Raw genomic sequence first — 20,683 nt, forward strand, 5'->3', positions numbered from 1 at the left:
CAAGCTTTTTCTTTTTGAAAAGGTGTTTCATTAGAATCAAGGTGGCAGTGTGTTAGTCTGGACCCGAGAACGTGGTTTTAATGAAGCGTTTATTGTGCTTTTTGTTGCAGGTGGAGTATAGAGAAATGGACGAGAGCCTGGCTAACCTCTCTGAAGATGAGTATTATTCGGAAGAAGAGAGGAATGCCAAAGCTGAGAAGGAGAGAAAGCAGGTTCCGCCACCGCCCCCAGCTCCCCCAGTAGAGGAGGAGAATGACAGCGAACCAGAGGAGCCGTCCGGTGAGCATTGCTGCTTCACTTCTGTCATTATCATTATGTTGCGTTTCCTTTTCAGAGACCAGATCTATGATCCATTCATTAATTGAGCAATACAAATGTAATACGATGGTTATAGCTAGTGAAACAGTTCCATAAATATCACTTGTCATGCCTTCCTAGTCACAGCAGTAATATCATATAACCAGTTAAGAAATCTTTAAAGTTGGAGTGTTTTAAGGAACAAAAAGCCACAGTGTCCACAAGGACATAATACAATCAACACCTCCTAGTTCATCCATTTAATTAAAAAAAAAAGAATAATAATAAAAATACTGGTACATTGACTTTACAAGCATTGTCAACAACAAAGTGACCAATGAGTCAGCATACTGTAGTTCCAGTTTGGATTTCTATAATCCTCCAGTTCCCTAAAACAACACTAGAGGGTGCAATATAATAATAGGATATGGGCATGCTTTAAGCACTGCTTTGGCACTAGACATTAGGAATATCACTTCTGATGCATTGTATTAGGATGAAGCCAATAGCACCAGCTTTACTGATACAATAGAACCTGCATATGTGGTTTAATTGGTTTTAGGGGTCCATTGGATATGTGGATACTGTTTAATTGCAATTTGGATTAATTTAGATTATTATTTTTTTCATATAGCATAGTTATCAAAGTCTTTTTGGCGTACAGCTCTCCGTCTGGCTTCCTGACTGCTGTGTAATACACATGCGTTTAGATCCTGGCCGTATTTCTTTACGTCATCGAGTTGAATTTGTTTGAGTTTCAAAGAGTCAGAAAACAGTGACAGTGACACTCCAATCCCCACTTTAGTGTTTGGAGCATCTTTCTTTTTTAGTATGTTTTGTAATTAATTTCCTGTTAAGTCCCAGAATCGCTATTTAGCAGTTCTTTCATTTTCTCTTGTGAGGAGTGCAGGGGTAGGGTGGTGCGTTCATTTGAAAAGGGGTGGCACTGACAGTGATGGAAATAAGACTCCTATTGCGTAGCAGTTTTATCCATTCCAGGTTTTACTATAAGCTTGGTTAGCCACAGTGTAGCGGTAACACATGTCTTATGAAACTCAGTAAAACCAGGAATGGATCAAACTGCTTTGCAATGGGAGTCTTATTTCCATCCCTGGAACCAATTGCATGTCAGAGGGAAACATAGTTCCCGGTGGTGTGGGGATGGTGGGGAAATAGTTCAATCTATTTTTTGTTTGTTTTGTTTTGTAATGCTTACAGAATGTATCTACTGAATACTGATTTAAAAAAAAAATTGAGGATGATTCAGGTTTATACCTAAGCTGGAGTTTTTGTATATCATTGATAATCTTGCGAATGTTGTACTATAATATTATAATTTTAATGTGAAGGTAAGACAAAAGAAATAAGAGGATGACTTGGTAAAAGTCAAAGCAAGCCATATATATATATATATATATATATATATATATATATATATATACACACACACACACACACACACACACACACACATATATATATATATATATATATGTATGTGTGTGTGTGTGTGTGTGTATATATATATATATATATATATATATATATATATATATATATATATATATATATATATATATATATATATATATATATGTATATATCTCAATCTATTAGTGTTGCTGTTGTGATTTGTTCTGGGGTCTGGAAACACTGCAACATGGGTGGTGTAGGTTACTTCTACAGCTAATTCCTAAACCAGTGGAGAGAACGTGACCCTTTTTGTACTGTGTAAATGTACACTTGTGTGTTTCTCTCTCGTAGGTGTAGAGGGGGCAGCTTTTCAGAGTCGGCTGCCTCATGACCGCATGACGTCTCAGGAAGCAGCCTGCTTCCCTGACATCATCAGCGGCCCTCAGCAGACACACAAAGTGTTCTTGTACATTCGAAACCGCACAGTAAGTCCCTGGAATCCTTAATACAACTGAAAGGTAGATTGCAATGCAGCAGCTGACGTGGAATTGCGCATGTCTTAGTCCCGCCTCTTCCAACACGACTGGCATGTGGAAAATGAATATTTCATTGGGGATGCAGAAACTGTTAGGCAGTGATGTTTTACAGTGCCGAGAAAAAGTTTGTGAACTCCTTAGGATTTTCACATATTTCAAACCTATAATGTTATTAGATCTTAATCTGAGTCCTAATAATAGATAAAGATAACCTGATTAAACAAATGACACAAAACATGGTACTTTTTCAACATTTATTTATCCACAAATGAAATTGGAATTGGTTAATATAAACCCTATTGGATATTTAAGAAAATACTGGTTTTGATTCAAGAAGGTAAAATTCAACAACATGGTAAAACTATGGAATTTCCATAGTTATCACTGGGGTTCACAAGCTTTTTCCCAGCACTGTAGGTGCAGTGTGATGATGCAGATGTACTGTATAGTGGGCCATCTCATTGTAGTGACTGGTCTGATGAATTTCCAAGAATATGAAGACCTTTGAGACAGCCACGATAAGCATTGTATTAGCACGTGTTTGTCTTATTTGTTTAACTTGTGACTGTAATGGAATATTAATATGTTTTCCTTTATCTTGTTATAGCTGCAGCTGTGGCTGGATAACCCCAAAATACAGCTAACCTTTGAAGCAACCGTCCAGCAGCTGGAAGCACCATACAACAGTGAGTTAATTATTGCATTTATACTTGTGGTTTGACATGTTTATGTAGAGCTAAAGCTGCAGCTTAAAAGCTGTTTCCAGGACCAATTGACAATCAGTCTATTCAAACAGAAAACCGTTTGATCTTTTTAACTTTTTCCCCACTGTTAACATACCACTTTGGGGCATTTTCTTTTGGTAATTAGGGTGTAAAAGTAACACAAATACTGAAATGGGTTACTGTTTGATTTCTAGAATAAAAGACTTCTTTTAAGATTTATTTTTTTAAGGAAATCAAAGAGTTAAAAAAAAAAAAAAAAAAAAAAAAAGGGTGAGTTATAGCAATGATCGGTCAACTTAAATGTATTTTTTTTTTTCCTTCCCCAGATGATGCTGTGCTTGTCCACAGGATACATAGCTACTTGGAGAGGCATGGGTTAATCAACTTTGGCATTTACAAGCGAGTGAAACCCTTACCAAGTGAGTAACAGTGTTGTCTTACTTTTTAAAACCATGGTCACAGCTCATTTTAAAACTTCTGTTGCCCCTCATCGGCATCTCATTCTCACCTGTCCCACATGCTTTGCTGTTGGCCTTTCTGTTTTCCTGATGTCATTTTTACTTTCACTTCGTTAAAGCCCGTTGGTCCAGCCTCGGCGGTATACAATCGCTTTCCTGTATTCCGGGCACTGGAATCCAACATGAACTTCCTGCTAGACTGAACACAGGAAACTCTGCGAGGTCCTGTTACCTGCGGGTTAGGGCAGGATAAACCGTATAGGAAAACAGAAATATGAATTAAAACAAGAAATATTTTTAAAAAATCAATTTTGTTGATATTTCCTAATTCCTGTCCGCTTCCAGCTAAGAAGACTGGAAAGGTGATAATAATCGGCTCGGGAGTCTCTGGCCTGGCTGCTGCCCGTCAACTACAGAGCTTTGGGATGGACGCCACAGTGCTGGAGGCCAGGGTATGCAGCCTTACAGGCAAACCATTTCACACTGAGGGGTCTTTATAAAGAGTTATACTTCAAAGTGTTAAAAAAAACCAAAAAAAAAACAGCAACCTTACTAAAACTGACTTACTATAAAAGTTTTAAAAGGTGTTTTTTTTTGTTTTTTTTCCTTTTGAAAAAAATCAGTAGTTTACTCTTTGGAGTAAAAGTCTTTGGAAATGTCCTCCAATGTATAAAATCGCAAACTTTAAATAAGAGAAGAAGAATAAACAGTCCTGCATGGAGCATCCTAAAATCTTTAGAATTCTGTGACTGGGGTAACACACAACGCACAGTAGCAACAGCGTGAAATCTTTCATCTGGAAACATGCAGGACTTTTATTTTATATGGTAAATATGTAAACCAGTGAAGGTGGTTTAACACAGTAAGTGAACAATCTTTTCCCAGGCATATTCTGTGCTTCTCTTATTAAGAACTCTCAGCCTGTGTATATCTGTTTGTGTGAATATCTATCGGCATTTTACTGCACAGGAGAGGTCTTTGTGTTCTGCAGTCTCTCGCTGGCCTGCGTGTCCCCCTTTCCATGGGGTTGTTGCTTTTTCTGTTTTGCAATTTTAGAAATGCATGTATGTGTTGATGCACCAAGCCTGGTGTTCTAGTAAAATGTAGGTGTTCTGTCTTTCTGTGCACAGGATCGTGTGGGAGGAAGAGTGGCCACTTTCCGCAAGGGAAACTATGTTGCTGATTTGGGAGCCATGGTAGTTACAGGGCTTGGTAAGACTTTTTTTTTTTTTTAAAGGAATATTCAGAATTTAGAAGTTTCCTTATGATCACACGGCTTGGAAGTTTGTCATCCTGTCATTGAAACCGTTAACAATCCATGTGGAGGTTTTGGGTCGTGGAACGTGTTAAATAGCTCACTATTTTAACAAGAGGGGGTCTGAAATGGTGGGTGATCTGGAGACTGTAGTAACAAAGCCAATGCCCAGCCCAGCATAGTGGGGACTGAGGTGCAGATTTAAGTACAAATGGTTGTGATGCAAAGCGGTGAGTCTTAGCAGTGAGCCTTGGGCTGTTCCGACTCCTCACAATGTCCTTGTCTTTTTCACACAGAGCTCCCCTGCTGAAGTTTTGTTATATTTGCATGTGGTGGGATTGTCATGCATACGTGTGTTTTATACATGGAATATGTTGATGGAGTTTAACTTCCTCAGGTCCACTGTAAATGTGAAAAAACACAATACCTCATTGTTCAGTGATACCAAAATGTTAATGAACATACTATTTTAAATTTCCCTTTCCACAGAAAACACCTCTTAAAACTTTCTTCTTCGTTAACCATATACACTTTTCATTTGAAAAAATGAATCCTTTCTCCTCCTATTTAGAAGCCTCAAAAGTAAAATGATATAAATTAAGAAAGCTTTTACAAAACATCTCTTGGCTGCTCAGTATTGATATCCATGAAATGCTTTCCTTCCTGTGCAGTGTGGATTTGTTAAATGCCTACAATGTCTAGATGCTCATGAGTATTAAATGTAGTAGCAGGTGCAAGTTCTGTTTTTTTTTCTCAGTGTAAATATTTAACACAGTCCTGTGTTTGTGAAGGTGGGAACCCTATGGCTGTCATCAGCAAGCAAGTGAACATGGAGCTGGCTAAGATCAAACAGAAGTGTCCCCTTTATGAAGCAAACGGACAAGCTGTGAGTAAAAATGAAGCACTCTGCATTTTACGTTAAAAACAATTTGATCATCTTGTTCTTTACAAAATTCCACCAACATCAGCACTCCCTTTTTTTTTTTGCATACATTGTCATTCTGCAGTGCAACACCCACAAAACAGCTTTTAAAACAGAACTTTCTATTCAATTTTTTTTATGATGATTATTCAACATGATGGCACAAACAGGTAACGCCTCAAACCCACTGGGTTTACAGGTCCATCACCGAGCACACTTGTTCTTGGCAATAGATCTCTCATTGATTAGAGCAAGGGGTAGCAATAAGGATGGAAATGAGGAGGGATGTGAGGGGAGGGGGAGGGGGAGGGGCAGAGTTATTTTTTAATTTCTGATTGGTTCAAATAAGATTATCTAATGAGTGTAGGGGCTTATTAACTGCATGTATTTTGGAGTGGGGGGGATAACGATTTTGAACCTTTTACTTTTTGATATGATGGTTCTTATGAAGTGTTGCTCACTTTTCTTTTCTCTTTCTATGTCCACCCTGATGTTTGGAACCTGATTCTTTTTGAAGGGCGAAAGATGCACCAGTGTATGTATAGTTTCTAGATTGTTTTCTTAATTAAAACACCAACAGTTCTTTGTTTTATCCGTCATCTAATAGGCCAAAACAAGCAGAAAAAAACTGAAATCTGCTTTTGTTGATGTTTGACTAAAATGTCTACCTGCATGAAGAAACCAATTTATGATGTGCTTTCTCAGTACTGAATTTAGATGTGATGAAATGAGACAGATGCATTTAAAGAGTTGGACATGCAGGGGCAGATGGGACGTGTCTCAGTGCTTCCTTACCGAAATCGGTGCTTGGATTTCAGGTCCCGAAAGAAAAAGATGAGATGGTGGAGCAGGAGTTCAACCGCCTGCTGGAGGCCACGTCGTACCTCAGCCACCAGCTGGACTTCAACTTCCTCAACAGCAAGCCAGTGTCCCTGGGACAGGCTCTGGAAGTGGTCATCCAGTGAGTCTGCTTTTCAGTGGCAATGCCTGTGACCATTTTACACCACATGTTTAAAAGCTTTTAATCGCCTTGGTTCTGGGTAAGCAGATCCCTACACAAAGCCATGGTGCTTCATTGCAAACCTGAAGGATATTTTTTATTTTACCCCATGTTCAGGTTGCAGGAGAAACATGTGAAGGATGAACAGATTGAACACTGGAAAAAAATTGTGAAAACACAAGAAGACCTGAAAGAACTTCTAAACAAGGTAAGCCTCCAACTGCCCTTAACATGTTAGAAACCTTACATTATCTAGTGTTCACCTGCTTGCTTTAATGACGTTTTATGTACACATATATATATAAAATATGTTTTTCTGTATGCTGTGTAGATGGTGGCGACGAAGGAGAAGGTGAAGGAGCTGCATCAGCAGTACAAGGAAGCCTCGGAGGTGAAGCCCCCCCGAGATATCACTGCTGAATTTCTCGTGAAGAGCAAACACAGGGATCTCACAGCACTCTGCAAGGCAAGTACACATCATTGCCTCAGTAATGCCCTTTTTATCTGCCACTGGGGATGCATATATATTGGAAGCTAGTGTGTGTCTTATGCACGTTATTTAATTAGGATTGCACTGACCTGTTTAAACATTAAATAAACCTAAGTAGACGATGCTTGCACTATAAAAGCTTACAAATAGTGGTACTTGCTTCCTTACTAAAACAGAGTGCTGTCATTTGTTAAAAGCAAGCATGCAACATCACCCAGCAGTTGCTGCTGACATTCTGTCTGGTGAAGACTTGCCCATACATTGAGACTGCATGTTTGCATCCACTGAATTGGTTGGACGTGTAAGGCAAAGCTTTGCCAAGTTATACAGATGTGGAAATTGATTAGAAACAGTCCCAAAACTCAGTTACCCAAGGGCATCTGGCATGCTTTAATAAAGACAATATATGCAGCGCCTTCGTTGTCATGTTATTTGTCCCGTCCAATAATTTATTTTATTAGTACCGAAAACGAAAGACAACGTGCCTGTTCAGGTCTAAAATTCTAACTGCGTTTAAAAAGTAAGCAGGCGGTTGTTTGAAGCGACGTGGCTGTGCTGGATCGTACCTATTGTACCGATGTAGCTGTGAGAGAAATAATGTCATACTTGAAATGGTAATTGTATCATTGCTTTTTCACTGGAAAATACAAATTTCAGAATTAGTATACCAATTTTTTTCTTTTAAACTACTTTTACAGCTTTGATCCCAAACATGCCTTTTAATTCTGTGAGATCGGAGAGAGCTGTGCTGTTTTATAATACTTAAACGTACTTCAAAGTCACTCCATACGCTTTTAGCCTTAAAAGATGCATCAGACCACAACCCCATTTTGCAGCTATACTAAGGTTTTGTCTTTAGGAACATGAGGTCTTGGTTTTATGATAGAAGTCAACATTAAAAAAAAAATAATAATAGTAATTGTTTCTGTGTGTTTTTGGTCTCTGTTTTCATTGGGGGAAGAAAAAAGGTTTTATTTTTTGGATACAGTTTAAATCTGTCCAGCTTTTTTGGGCAACCAACTTTTTCTTTTAGCACGCCAGTTCGTAAGACAGGATGCTATTTTTAGAAGTGTAGAAGTGTCGATGGATTTCTACTCATGTGAATCTGTTCTAGAAATGCAGCTGTTATGACAAGACACTTCTGTCTCCTACAATACCTAGTCAGCCACTTCAAAGAAACCCCAGGCATCCTTGTAAAAACAGAGCACACCCTCAGATCAGACAGAAGGGAGAGAGAGGGCAGAGAATATTTGTGGTGTCTGTTTTTTAAGCAGAATGTCTCATCCCAAAGAAAACACACATTTATTATGAAGATAGTCATATAATGGAAGTATTTGGACAATCAAAGACCCATTCATTGCATATGTGCCTTGAACCTCCCTTTTCTTACATGTGCATCAGCATACTGTATGTGGCTATTCTGGCATGCAGAAACAGATTTAATTATTTTGATGCCGATCTTGAAACTGGCTTAGATTAACACATTTTTGCAGAGATGGTTATAGACAGCAGTTGGAATGGAATGAGCAGTATTTATGCATCTTGCTGTAATCACCTGGCAACACGCTATCCCATATTGTTTCGCAGGAATATGATGAATTGTCTGAGGCGCAGGTGAAACTGGAAGAGAAACTACAGGAACTTGAAGCCAATCCCCCCAGGTATTCCACACTGTTCAGTAATTCAGACAATGCCCTGTGTTCTAATGTTAGTCTATACTTGTTCGTTAGAGTGCTTAGACTTCAGAGGCTCCGAACAATTGTTTTTAAAGGGGCTCTTGGATATAAAAGGGCTTTATTTCTGCTTGTTCTCAGAACAACATACAATACTTAGGGGTTCCTTCTGTGCCTTACAGCACAAACGCATAACCCAAATTCCATTTTGATCCATTACCAGTAATTAGGAATTTAAAATGGAGCATGAGCCAGGCTGTTTGTGGTTTCCAAAAAGTATGCAGAAAATCTGTTTCCAAAATGATAACACATGCACGACCCTATGTATGATTAAGACAGTGCAGTACACCTTTATTTTATTATATGTATGCTCAATTATTATTAATTTTTTTTTTTTTTTGCATTTTTTTGCTTTTTTGAGTAGTGATGTATACCTCTCATCAAGGGACAGACAGATCTTGGACTGGCATTTTGCTAATCTGGAGTTTGCCAACGCCACACCTCTTTCAACCCTTTCTTTAAAGCACTGGGACCAGGTAAGGCATTCGCAGATTTCTGCTGTTTGATTTTGAATTCACATGGAAGTGAATGGTGGGCTGTGTTAGAATAACGGCCAGCATTCACAGCTAATTATAATACGAGACGTGGTTTTGAGAACACAGGCTGCCAGATCCCTTGGCCCTCTACCAGAAGGAGAGTGCTTGTGTATATTGAACTTGGTTTTGACCAAGATGTTTACGTCATAATGCAGTCCCATTTCCTATGTGTGTTTTTTTTCGTACAGAACAGGTACCAGAACATCTGCAATACAAGAGAAAAGTGTGTTCCCTCTCCCCTGATAATACAACCTGATTGAAGTTCAGGTTCGGTGCATTTTTAGCACTGTGAAAAGAACCATAGGGGTTAAGAGTTAACTGTATGAATGAGAGGTCTGTGTTAAAACGTCTGTGTTAAAAAAAATATATATATAGCTGTTGAGTGCTATATATTCAGAATAGCCTGCACCAATCTCACTAATCAACTTTTTAAGTATACAGCTTTTTGTTTTTAATCAAAACTTTAAGTTACATTTATATTTTCATTCCCCAGGTTGAGCTGAGTTAATGTAATACTGATCTTTTTTGTTGCAAGGTTTTAATACAGCTTTATCTCTTTTTTTTGTTTTTAGGATGACGACTTTGAGTTCACAGGCAGCCACTTGACAGTTCGGAACGGATACTCGTGTGTTCCTGTTGCTCTGGCAGAGGGACTGGATATCAAACTGAACACAGCTGTGCGGCAAGTCCGCTACACATCATCAGGTTGGTAAAAGAGAACACGGCAGTTCAGGAACTCCTAGTTACTGCAGCCTCTGTGGAAGAATCAAAGGATGGGTGAACAATCTAGTGAGAAAATTCAGGGTAAACCGATGACAATTGCATAGCTGTTGGGTCAAGATCAAGACTTAGAAGCTTAATTTGACCAAACACTGAGATCGCTTAAACTGCGAAGCAGTGGGAGCCTTTTTTATTCCTGTGTTGTAATTTTCTCCAATATAGTATTTTCTTTTAATTATACATTCCCATATTGGGAAAATCTGTTCTGTCAATATCCTGCTTATATACCCTAATGTTCCTAGAGCTCTAGAATCATCTCTAACATTCTCTACCTAGTGATCCTTTATCTCGGGAATCATCTATGTGTGTTACCTCCTTCTGTATCCCCTAGCATTACTGTAACAAATCCAAACGTACATTAGTGTTCTGTACAAAACCTGGTGCTTTAGGCATATACATACATACAGGGTGATTAAGTGTACCACATCAATGATGCGTTGATGTGGTAAACTTACTTTCTAATCACCCTGTATAATCATTCGTTACTTTGTTCTGGGTAGACCACTGTGTCAGAAACAGTTGGTTCATTTTGCTATTGCATTCCTGAAAAGCTCCGGTTTTTAAATAATAATAAACACTTGAATCCAGTTGGAAGATTTAAAGGAGCACTCCTGTGCTCTGTTTGTGTTTCAGGTTGTGAAGTAATTGCTGTGAACACCCGCTCCACCAGCCAGACCTTCATTTATAAATGTGACGCTGTGCTGTGCACCCTCCCCCTGGGTGTCATGAAGCAGCAGCCTCCTGCCGTGCAGTTTGTACCACCACTTCCTGAATGGAAAACCTCAGCCATCCAGAGAATGGGCTTTGGAAACCTCAACAAAGTATATAACTCTACTACCACCGCTAGCATCTTCACCCAGGGCCCCCCAAACAACGTGCTTCGTCTTGGAGCTTTCCCCCCAGCTGCTCTTGCATTTCATCTCACATAACTTGGATGCACGTACATTCAACTCTTAAATTGTAAAAAAAAAAAAAAAAAAGGCAATTGTATCGGACACAGACAGGGAATGGGCTGGTAATATCACCCAGAGCACTCTGCTTAGGTTAGTGAAAGTGTTGCAAGCACTGTGTCTACTCCCATATGTTTCATTAACTGGAGGAATGCATAAATATCAATGCGACTCATTTCAGTTAGTTTTAGCCCATTCGCATAGCAAGAGGTTTAGGAATATTGTGTTTCCTAATGTAATGAACCTCTCAATCTTGCCTTCGTAAATGTAGATCACTGCAGGTTATTAGCATGTTCTGTTGTACTCCTGTGTGTGTGTTTTTGTTTTTAAACTGTGGTGTGCTATACTTGGAGGGAACATTTAAGCTTACAGGGTATTCTTGATAATTTTTTTGCATATGTTATGCCCATGCAGTACCAGCATGGAGATGAGTACATTAAAAAATGAGAGAGGGAGAAAAGCATATGCCTTTCTAAAACCTAGTTTTAGGATGAAGAAAAAAAAATCATTCAAGAACTTAATTGCAAATACTGTGGTTGAAATCATTAGGGGGGAAATGTTCTGCCACTATAATTCTTAAATAATCTTTGCTTAGTGCAGTAAAGAATGGTGCAGAACTGTCACATTTTTGCTGCATTGTTTGTGCTAAAGGCTGCAGAAAAAAATGCTGCAGTATTATGCAAGATGTTACAATATGTGATTTGGCCAGCAGAGGGGGCAAATGACAATAAAAGAAATCACAGATTAAATGATGCCTAAAAGAAACTTCTCTGAAAAACATTTTGACTGCGAGTCTTTGTGAACATTAACAAGAATGGGATACTGTAATCCTTGCTTACAGTTTAGTTGTTAGTGTATCGTTTTGTTTTATGCTAACCCAATTTGAACAAAAGTTAGGCGCTGCCTTTCTCATAGAGATAATATTAAAACTGCTGTTTTCCTTTAACTTGTCATTGCTCTTCCTTGTAATAAGAATGCGTTGTTAACTGTATAAATTCTGTATGCATTCCCTTGTCCTGACACTAGGTGGTGCTGTGTTTTGACCGTGTCTTTTGGGACCCCAGTGTTAACCTGTTTGGCCATGTGGGGAGCACCACAGCCAGTCGGGGGGAGCTCTTCCTATTCTGGAACCTGTACAAAGGTAAGGGCAGGAACCTGGGCTCAAAAGCAACACATCCTGAGATCCACATTAATCGATATACACCAGAACTTGAGCTATCCCTCAGTGTTGAGCAGGAGAACACTTAGCAGGTTTTTAAATGTAAAGTTATTGTTTTTTGCCAATGAACGCTCTTTATAAATAGCAAATGCATTGATGTAGGTTTAAAAATATGGACACAGCATGCGCCATGTCTATCTATATGTTGAGGTGATTTATTTTTGTCCTGTCGCCAACTTAACAGCAGGTAGAGAAAATGAATTTCCTGCCCTTGTGTGGCTGTGATAAAATAGGATGAGCACTTACTGGGATCAGCACAGTAGAAACTAGCTTCAGGTACTAATGCTGTGAAGTTTTGCATTTCCCAATACCCCCCACCCCCTCTTTAGAAACACACATAAAGAGCCTCCTGAGCTTTATTTCCAAGTCAATTAAATAAAGTTGTTGGCTGTGAATCATATGCATTTTGCTTTCCCCTTTAAACTATCTGCTTGTTGTTTCTAGTGAGTCTATAGCACTGTGTAACAACCATCCCTGAAGGTGCTTAAAGCATGTGTTTCACTTCTGGTGGATTCATTTTAATAGTCATTATCATTTGTCAGCTAGGGAAACAATCATGTGTAGCTTAAAATGGAAACAGTTAGTTTAGTCATCTGACCAGTTGCATTTCTGCTTTGTTGTGTTTTAAACAAGTCTTCCTATTTTGAAATCTTGAAAGGTTAATCAATAGTTTGAGTACTTCAGTCCAGAACCAGTTATCCAAAATGACAAGATCTTTTTATTGTACACTTTTTGAAAGTGTTGACAAGTGGATATTAAAGTTTACGTTCTTGTGAAGGAAATTAACTCATTGGCCAAAATAAATAAAACAATCTGGAGTTGGACCAGAAGAAAAGGAGGAGGCTGGAATGGTCTGTTCTAGGCAGACATCCGATCCAGCCTCACAGTCCCACAGCATTGTTGCCTTAAAGTGATGCTGAACCGGGTTTAAAACAGCACATTACTTTCCCTAGTTGGAATTGTAGCACCAATGAGCCAATCAAAATGCTGATTCGGGAGAGGAGTCGGGAACCAATTATATTTTTCTGATTGAACAGGTTTAGCAGCCGAAGTTATGAATTCAGAAGATGTTTTGACAGGAAGACCTGAAGCATAGCCGATGCGAAATGAAAATAGCTAGTGAAGACTGATTCGTGACCAGTGATATGTTAATAAAAAAATATCAAAACACAATTATGTTGCAAAAATACATACAACAAAGCAGGGAAACTAGCAAAGTGTTGAGTTTTAAACCCTACAGCCTGCCTAGTAACACTTTAGCAGGAGGAAATAGACTGGCAGTAGTATAGCAATAAAACATCTCGCTGGACGAATGTGTTTATAATTACATTTTTAGCTCCTATTTTAAGAACCGCTCATTAAAATGTGGTGTGGGCATTCCTTAGCCCAAGTTCTTGAGCATTTTCAAATCAAGGCCATGTTGAATTACTTTTTCTGACTTCTGATTGTTAATGACGGCGGTAAATTGAAAACCAGTTACCCACATTTGATAATTCTGCACGGTATTTTTAAATGTTCCTGTTTTCCAGCTCCAATCCTACTGGCCCTGATGGCTGGGGAGGCAGCTGGCATTATGGAGAACATCAGTGATGATGTGATTGTGGGGCGCTGCCTGGCTATCCTCAAGGGAATTTTCGGTGGCAGTGCCGTACCGCAGGTATGTCAGGTTATTGAATGATTGTTCCCGTATGTCCTGGATTATACTCTGCACCAGTTCAGTTGAAGAAGCATAGAGCCAAGGTGCCCTGGCCTTGAAGATATTTTATATTGCTTAGCCATGTTTAAGTAGTTGCCTGGTATAGTTAGATTTAGTACAGTGAAGCTTACTGTATTTTTGCTTATAAAGAACGTTCACACGAGCATCCTTTATATAGCAAATACCAACATCCACCGCTCTCTGATCTTCCCTGAAGAGCTGGACTCTCTTTTAAATATATTGTGTCATCGCCTTTGCAGTAAAATTTGCACAATTTCGTGCCGGCACAGTAGCGGCATGTGTGTGTGAAAGGGGTAATGCATCGTAGTCAAATCTTTAGGGACTTGTTCGGTTAATACAAAGAGAGTTATTTGGGAAAAGCTGGAGTTTGACCGGTGAATGTGTGTGTCGTTGCAGCCTAAGGAGACAGTGGTGACACGCTGGCGGGCTGATCCTTGGGCCAGAGGCTCCTACTCCTACGTAGCCGCTGGGTCATCTGGGAATGACTATGACTTGATGGCACAACCGATAACACCAGGACCTGCCGTTCCTGGAGCTTCGCAGGTGAGAGATCTGAGCAGTTACTGCTCCTACCTTACTGTTTATTTGCATAGAATGCATCTACGCTTCTACACTGCAGTATTTAAAACAGTATTGCAACATAAAAACTGAAACATGTACATTCGGGTAAGGTTTAATGATTGTGTGCATCATTGCTAAAACTCCTAGATGCAGATTAAAACAGCCAGGTTGAATAGCAAACCTTAAATGGGTTTGGAAATAAGATAAGTTATAAGCTACTTTAGACAGGCAGCCCAACATTCCTTCTAATCAGGGTGTAAGCCAGCTGTATGTGTTGTGCTCTGTAATGTCTTTGTTTAGTGCAGAAAGCTTGAAAAACACATCTCTTTGAAAATCCTGAAGAGAGCTATGATTTTCTTATCTTGGGTTATTTATTTGACTTGTTGTCTTTGGTGGAGGATGTTGTACATTTTTAAATGAGTAATACAAGTGGGATGACCTGTATTTGTTTTCATACATTTTTGTTGCCTTGTAAATTTCCTCTCCTTGTTTCTTCCCAGCCGGTTCCCCGTCTGTTCTTTGCCGGTGAGCATACGATTCGCAACTACCCAGCCACTGTCCACGGAGCCCTGCTCAGCGGTCTCAGAGAGGCAGGGCGGATTGCAGACCAGTTCCTGGGAGCCATGTACACCCTGCCACGCCAGGCAACGCCCGGAGTCAACCCCCAGCCCTCTCCCAGCATGTAGACCACAGAGCGGAGAGCAAATCAATCTGCTCAATACACAAGAACTGAGCTCGGCTGTGTTTGTCTGTGCCGTGCAGTTGTTGTGGTCTCCATTTACACCTTGTTGTTGTTGTTGTTGAACTGGTGCAAGAAACTGGAGATGCACAGTCATCTCGACAAAAAAAAAAGCTAGTGGAGAACGTCTTGGAGATCCAAAGTAAGCTCGACAAAAAAAGCTTAACAGGGAGGGTCTTGGTGCACAGCAGTCTGAACACATTCAATCGCGTTTTGTTTTTATTATTCAACCTTGGTCCTCGACCGAACCCAAAGTTGGTTGGTTGAGGGGTGGGGGTATCACACAGATTCTGAAGATTACCGAGATGGGTTAGGGTCCACTGTAGCATTTCACACTAATGTACAAAGTAATAGGGATGTGTCAGTCCTCTACCCAACCAGATGGACATTACATAAAAATCCATTAGTGGTATAGTCCTATTGCTTTGTTAACGCCTACAACTGATTCATTGCATTCCTTTTCCGTGGCTAGGTATTTATTAAACAGTCGTACTAAACACAAGCTCATACTGTCTATGAGATTAGGAAACTTGACGAAGCCAGTATTTGTTTGTCTGGAAACAGTAACGAAGACAAGCTGTAATGGTCATGTAGCCATTTTAGCTTTTTTATTTTTTTTATTTTTTCTTGATTTGGTGTACAACATGATTACAGTACTTTGTAAGATTTGATTTGACATTCAGTGCAGCAATATCAAACTGGGTTGAAAATGGATGTATTTGCCTATTTTTTTTCCTTTGTTAGGTTAGGAAGTTAGGTTTTGCTCAGCGTCTAATTATCGGTTAAGTTCCTAGGCTAGCCAGTGCCGGATGCACTCATAGCATTATCAGTACTGAAATGTTTCCACTTTGTAGAGCTGCTGTAACCCCATAGTCAATTTTTAGTTCAACAAAGTCACCTTTGACCATTTTGCTTCGTAATGGTGTGGGAGGTTTTGGGGCAATTAAAAAAATAAATAAATACATTTCATGGTATATTTTTGTAGGGTTTCTTTCTGGTAGTATCTATTTTAGTTAGCACATGGTTTTCAGTTATTTTTTTGTTACTGCATTCTTTTTTATATTTTGATGAACGCTCTTGAATATAAAACAATAAACAAATTACATCTTGTCTTAATTGCGTAATGGAAAGATAGAAAAGGTGTCCTATTTATGGCTTCAAATGCACTTTTATTATCTCTCATTTGTTTGCATACAGTTCTAATGTCGTTTTTGTTTTCCAGAATTGACACAGCTTCCTATCCTAGTTCATGTCTTGTGTTATTGCTAATGGGACTGCTCATGCACAGGTGGGTTCCTATTACCTGTAACAAAGTGAACTTGTATGGCTGGTTCCGCAAATCCCATTAGCACTAGTCTTGCTTACCTAATGTTACTTCAGGTAAGGTAGTCCAAGGTTAGTGCTAATCAGGTCCTGTCAAACCAGCAGGATAAATGGGGTAGACTTGAGTCGGACTGAAATTTCTACCAATTTAACACCGTTTTAGGTCTTAAATACTAAATCTTGCATAACATTACCACATGATGTGCCTATTTTATTTACTGAAATTCGCTTATAAAGTTGTATTACAAGTTATTTAGTTACCTCCAGTGTACCTAAATGGAATGTGTTTTCATTTTGAGCTACTGTTCCATTTCCAAGTTACTTTCTGGCAATGCTTCATTTCTAGGAATAAATTTCATCTAGAGAGTTATCAGAACGTTTGTAGTTCTGCCAAAAGTCACCATTGACAAGGTGGAAATACTGTCTGAAGGCCAGGCTCAGTAAATCATTAGGAGTGGCCAATAGACGATAAAATAAGAAGAAACTTGTGCCATTTAGAGAAGAATTTTGAAAAGGAGTGTCCTTGTAGCAGTTGTCTTAATGTATAACTTTTTAGCATTTTATGATGTTGTCTTGTTGTTTAGTTTTTAAATATGTGGATAAATGTATTTTTTAGCAAAGTCAGAATCTGGATAAGAGCAGAGAAATTATTAAATAAACCTTGGGTATTCCATTTAATTAGAATGGAGCTTTAAAATCACACACTGTGGTGGACTGGGCATAATTCTCCTGTAGTGACTGCTCCTGAAGCGTTAGTCCACTTCACTAAACACTTGTCTGGTTAGCACTATTTCAAAGTACAGTTGATTATTTTAGGGGATGTGATGCTACTGAAAGTCAACACCATGCTGGCGTTAAGATCAAAAGGGAATAAAGCAAGAGCAAGCATTTAAAGCTGCAGTGCCCCTCAGTAATGTACAGTGTTAGTCTGAAATGATAGTTGGGTGAATGTGTGCTGCATTTAATATCCTGAGGTACCCTCAGAATCCGGACCTTGTTGGATATATCCAGTTTGTTTAAAGGTAATTCCAGTAAAGGTAACTCCAATGACAGATGGGAAAGGTGTGTACAAGTGGTAATCAAAAATGCAATATGTACTATGAAAGTTGTTACACCTTTAATGGCCATATGGTGCATTTGCAGAAATGAACTGGTCTATTGCCACATTTTATAATTTTTCCCATGTGTATCAATTAATGTAAGCCCACTTCTGCAACTTTGCTAATTTTAAGGTTATTTTTCCTACTTTGCATCCATGCAAATGTGAGGAGCATTTTAAATATCATCACCTTTTAACAGCTACCACATCTCGTATGAAGCTAAAATAATCATAAAATGAGCAAAACTTCACAAGGGGGCGTACATGCTTTCCCATACATATGGAAAGAAATAGGAGTTGCTTTCTGCAAATATACCCTGCAGCAGTTCCATTAAAGGTGAAGCAACTAACATTATAAATATTTCATTTTTTTGGCTGTCCCTTGTAGGCAGAATTCCCTCCCTTTTTTTAGGCTTCTTGTTGCTTAAAATAGCAGAGTGGTGTTTTGTATACTGAACATTTTACAGGAAACACATATAGAGCTGATATTTTCAACATGGACTTTAAAACAGAAAAGTATGACTGGATCATAAAACCAGCGTTAAAATGATATGGAGCAGGAGGCTGTTGACGGGGCTTATATAAACCCTGATCAGGGCAGGGATCAAAGTGATACACAGCGTAATGATGCAGTGCTTTGTTAACGGTACTTCTATTTTAATACCAAAGAGCCAGGTGTCTGGATGCTTTGTTTTGGAGGCATTAGTTTATAGCAGATGATAGCGCTTTAGAAAACTGAACAGACAGCTTAGTTTAGGATCTCTTGAACTGAGCACGCCTGGAGAAGGCATAATGACAGAGTGTATTCAGTGAGGGGATTAAAGTGTAGCCAATGGTTATACTGCATTTGTATTATAGTGCTAACTTGATGTTTAAATGGAATTATATAGAGAAAGCTTTGAAGCTGGATTTGTATTTTATCCAATATGCATTGGTTAAGACTATTGAATGAGGTCATAAATAATGTGTTTACTATCTTTGCAATGGTGCCAACATGATACTATTTATGGTAAAGGAGAAACAACAATAGAGAATAACAGGGAACACCTTTAAAAAGGCAAGAAATGAAAAAAATAATTATTTTTTCTTTTTTTTTTCTTTTTTCATTTCTTTTTGACTCTGGCATTGCCAGCAATATGCGATACAGGGTGCATTTGGGAGGACTTTAGCAGTTCATATTTTAGTTTAGAATTGAGCAGGATTGTGGGGCATTGGAGCTTTAATTCATTTGATTTTAATCATTAAATTACAGCCCTGTGTTTTACTGCTTAGTTTATCACAGTTATGATATATGGACTATAATAAATGCTGGCAGTTGGCAAGTGGAGCTGTAATTTATTGCATGTCCAGTAGGTGGTTTCTAAGTAGCTTAAAAAAATATAAGGACTTTGCTACCTGAAATGAAGTATAAGGAAGTTGCTGTCTGACTTAATCATTTTCTTTTTTTTTTTATCTGTTTAAGACACAAAACCATGTGTCCACTTTTCTGAATAGATTCTAATTAGGGTTAAACATAGCAAATAACACCACACTTCAAGGTAAAGCTTTACAGCAATACCCTTTAAATAGTTCTAGAATAGTTTTTTAGAATTGTTACAATGTGATAATGTTCCGGAGGTGGGCATGGTCCACACAGAGGCAGGCTGGAGCTGCCAGGAGTGCTCCTTCAACTGATCTCTCACCTGCAAGGAACATTCCTTACCATATTAGGAGAACTGCACTTGCAAGGGAAATACTAAAGGTACAGTCCTTAAAGAGGTACTTTATATTAAAGGCTGAATTTCTTACCTGTTTAATATTATCCTGTTATGTGCTTTCGGTGTTTTTGTTTGTGAGTTTAAATTACAACACCTGAAGTCACTTTTTGTTTTTGTGGCTTTTTAGCTTTACATACAGCATTCTTGTGTAGCTTTAGGAGTTGTAGCAACATGACGTATAATACCTGTTCTGTTTTTAAAATTCTTAGCATCCTTTGTGTTGCACACCTAACATACAACTCAGGAGACAGTCCCTTAAAACAGTAAGAGGCCCCTCTGTAACCACTACTTAGATATATAAAGGGGACTCCTCTTCTGCCTGATTAAACAACATCATGAAACAAGCTCACAGAGGTGCAGTGTTTTATTAATTGAATCTACTGCTTGGTGTTTAAAGGGTTAAACCCTGAGTTACTACACCATCACGGAAACCTGAAACAAGGTCTAAAACAAGTATTAAGACTCTAAAGCAACACCAACACCTAGATACATACTGCTTCCTAACAACCCCATTCACTGTTGTTACAACTGGATTCGCAAGGCCAAACACTGGCTTTTGCTATGCGCTTTAAATGCCATCCTTTGTGATTTTAAGAGGATTGTTCCATACCTTCATCCTACTCTGCATTCCCCAAACCGCCTCTCTTATGTGCTTAATACATTTTTTTTTTGTTTACTCCACCCTTGTGGCTCTAATTTAATACCCATAGTCTTTACTGCGATCTCAACTGGCCAGAAAAGTGCAGAAAGTCTTGTTGAAGGTTTCTGTGAAGTGGACCACTGAAATTGCACAGGTCTTGAGTGTTTGTGGCCACAGGTTGTTAAATGACTGTTTACTGCAAATCGCCTTAGTTGTTATAAAACATGACAGTTCCATATTGAAGACGTGACATATTACAATATATTCCACCCTCTACCGCCCTCCCTTCATGAAGAGGGTGGCTGCACTTTGATTTTCTTTTACCTGTAACAGTTCCTTTGAGAAGGTATGTCCTGTTCCACCCTGTCCACATGCCTTACCTGCTGGAGGTCTAGACATTGAGGGAGGAGGGACACCCCTCTGAGGTAGGCAGGCACGGCTGAACTCAAGCACACCAGGAATCAGGTAGTCTGCTGTGAATAGTAAACGGCCTGCAAAACAGCCTGTGTGGGAAACCTCAGACTCAACAATAC

General features: G+C 38.9%; 1 protein-coding gene across 1 annotated transcript; it reads left to right on the forward strand.

Moving 5' to 3' along the window:
* The first annotated feature begins 80 nt into the window (after nucleotides 1–80).
* kdm1a (lysine (K)-specific demethylase 1a) lies at nucleotides 81–19,802 on the forward strand. Its single transcript, XM_041240513.1, has 19 exons — nucleotides 81–279; nucleotides 2,062–2,195; nucleotides 2,854–2,932; nucleotides 3,298–3,390; nucleotides 3,775–3,881; nucleotides 4,560–4,641; nucleotides 5,476–5,570; nucleotides 6,124–6,141; nucleotides 6,425–6,567; nucleotides 6,724–6,814; nucleotides 6,938–7,072; nucleotides 8,684–8,757; nucleotides 9,194–9,305; nucleotides 9,938–10,070; nucleotides 10,779–10,966; nucleotides 12,122–12,236; nucleotides 13,844–13,971; nucleotides 14,428–14,574; nucleotides 15,093–19,802. Exons 1-19 carry the CDS (start codon nucleotides 81–83, stop codon nucleotides 15,276–15,278), a joined length of 2,259 nt encoding a protein of 752 aa, XP_041096447.1. The 3' UTR covers nucleotides 15,279–19,802.
* The last annotated feature ends 881 nt before the right edge of the window (nucleotides 19,803–20,683 follow it).

The sequence above is a fragment of the Polyodon spathula genome, unplaced genomic scaffold, assembly GCF_017654505.1.
Source record: "Polyodon spathula isolate WHYD16114869_AA unplaced genomic scaffold, ASM1765450v1 scaffolds_612, whole genome shotgun sequence".
Classification (NCBI taxonomy): domain Eukaryota; kingdom Metazoa; phylum Chordata; class Actinopteri; order Acipenseriformes; family Polyodontidae; genus Polyodon; species Polyodon spathula.

Coding starts and splice junctions, on each gene's coding strand:
- kdm1a (XM_041240513.1), top strand. CDS start 81: ATGAAGCGTTTATTGTGCTTTTTGTTGCAGGTGGAGTATAGAGAAATG. Junction 6,815..6,937: donor TGAAAGAACTTCTAAACAAG/GTAAGCCTCCAA, acceptor TATGCTGTGTAG/ATGGTGGCGACGAAGGAGAA. Junction 10,967..12,121: donor GCTTTGGAAACCTCAACAAA/GTATATAACTCT, acceptor TCCTGACACTAG/GTGGTGCTGTGTTTTGACCG.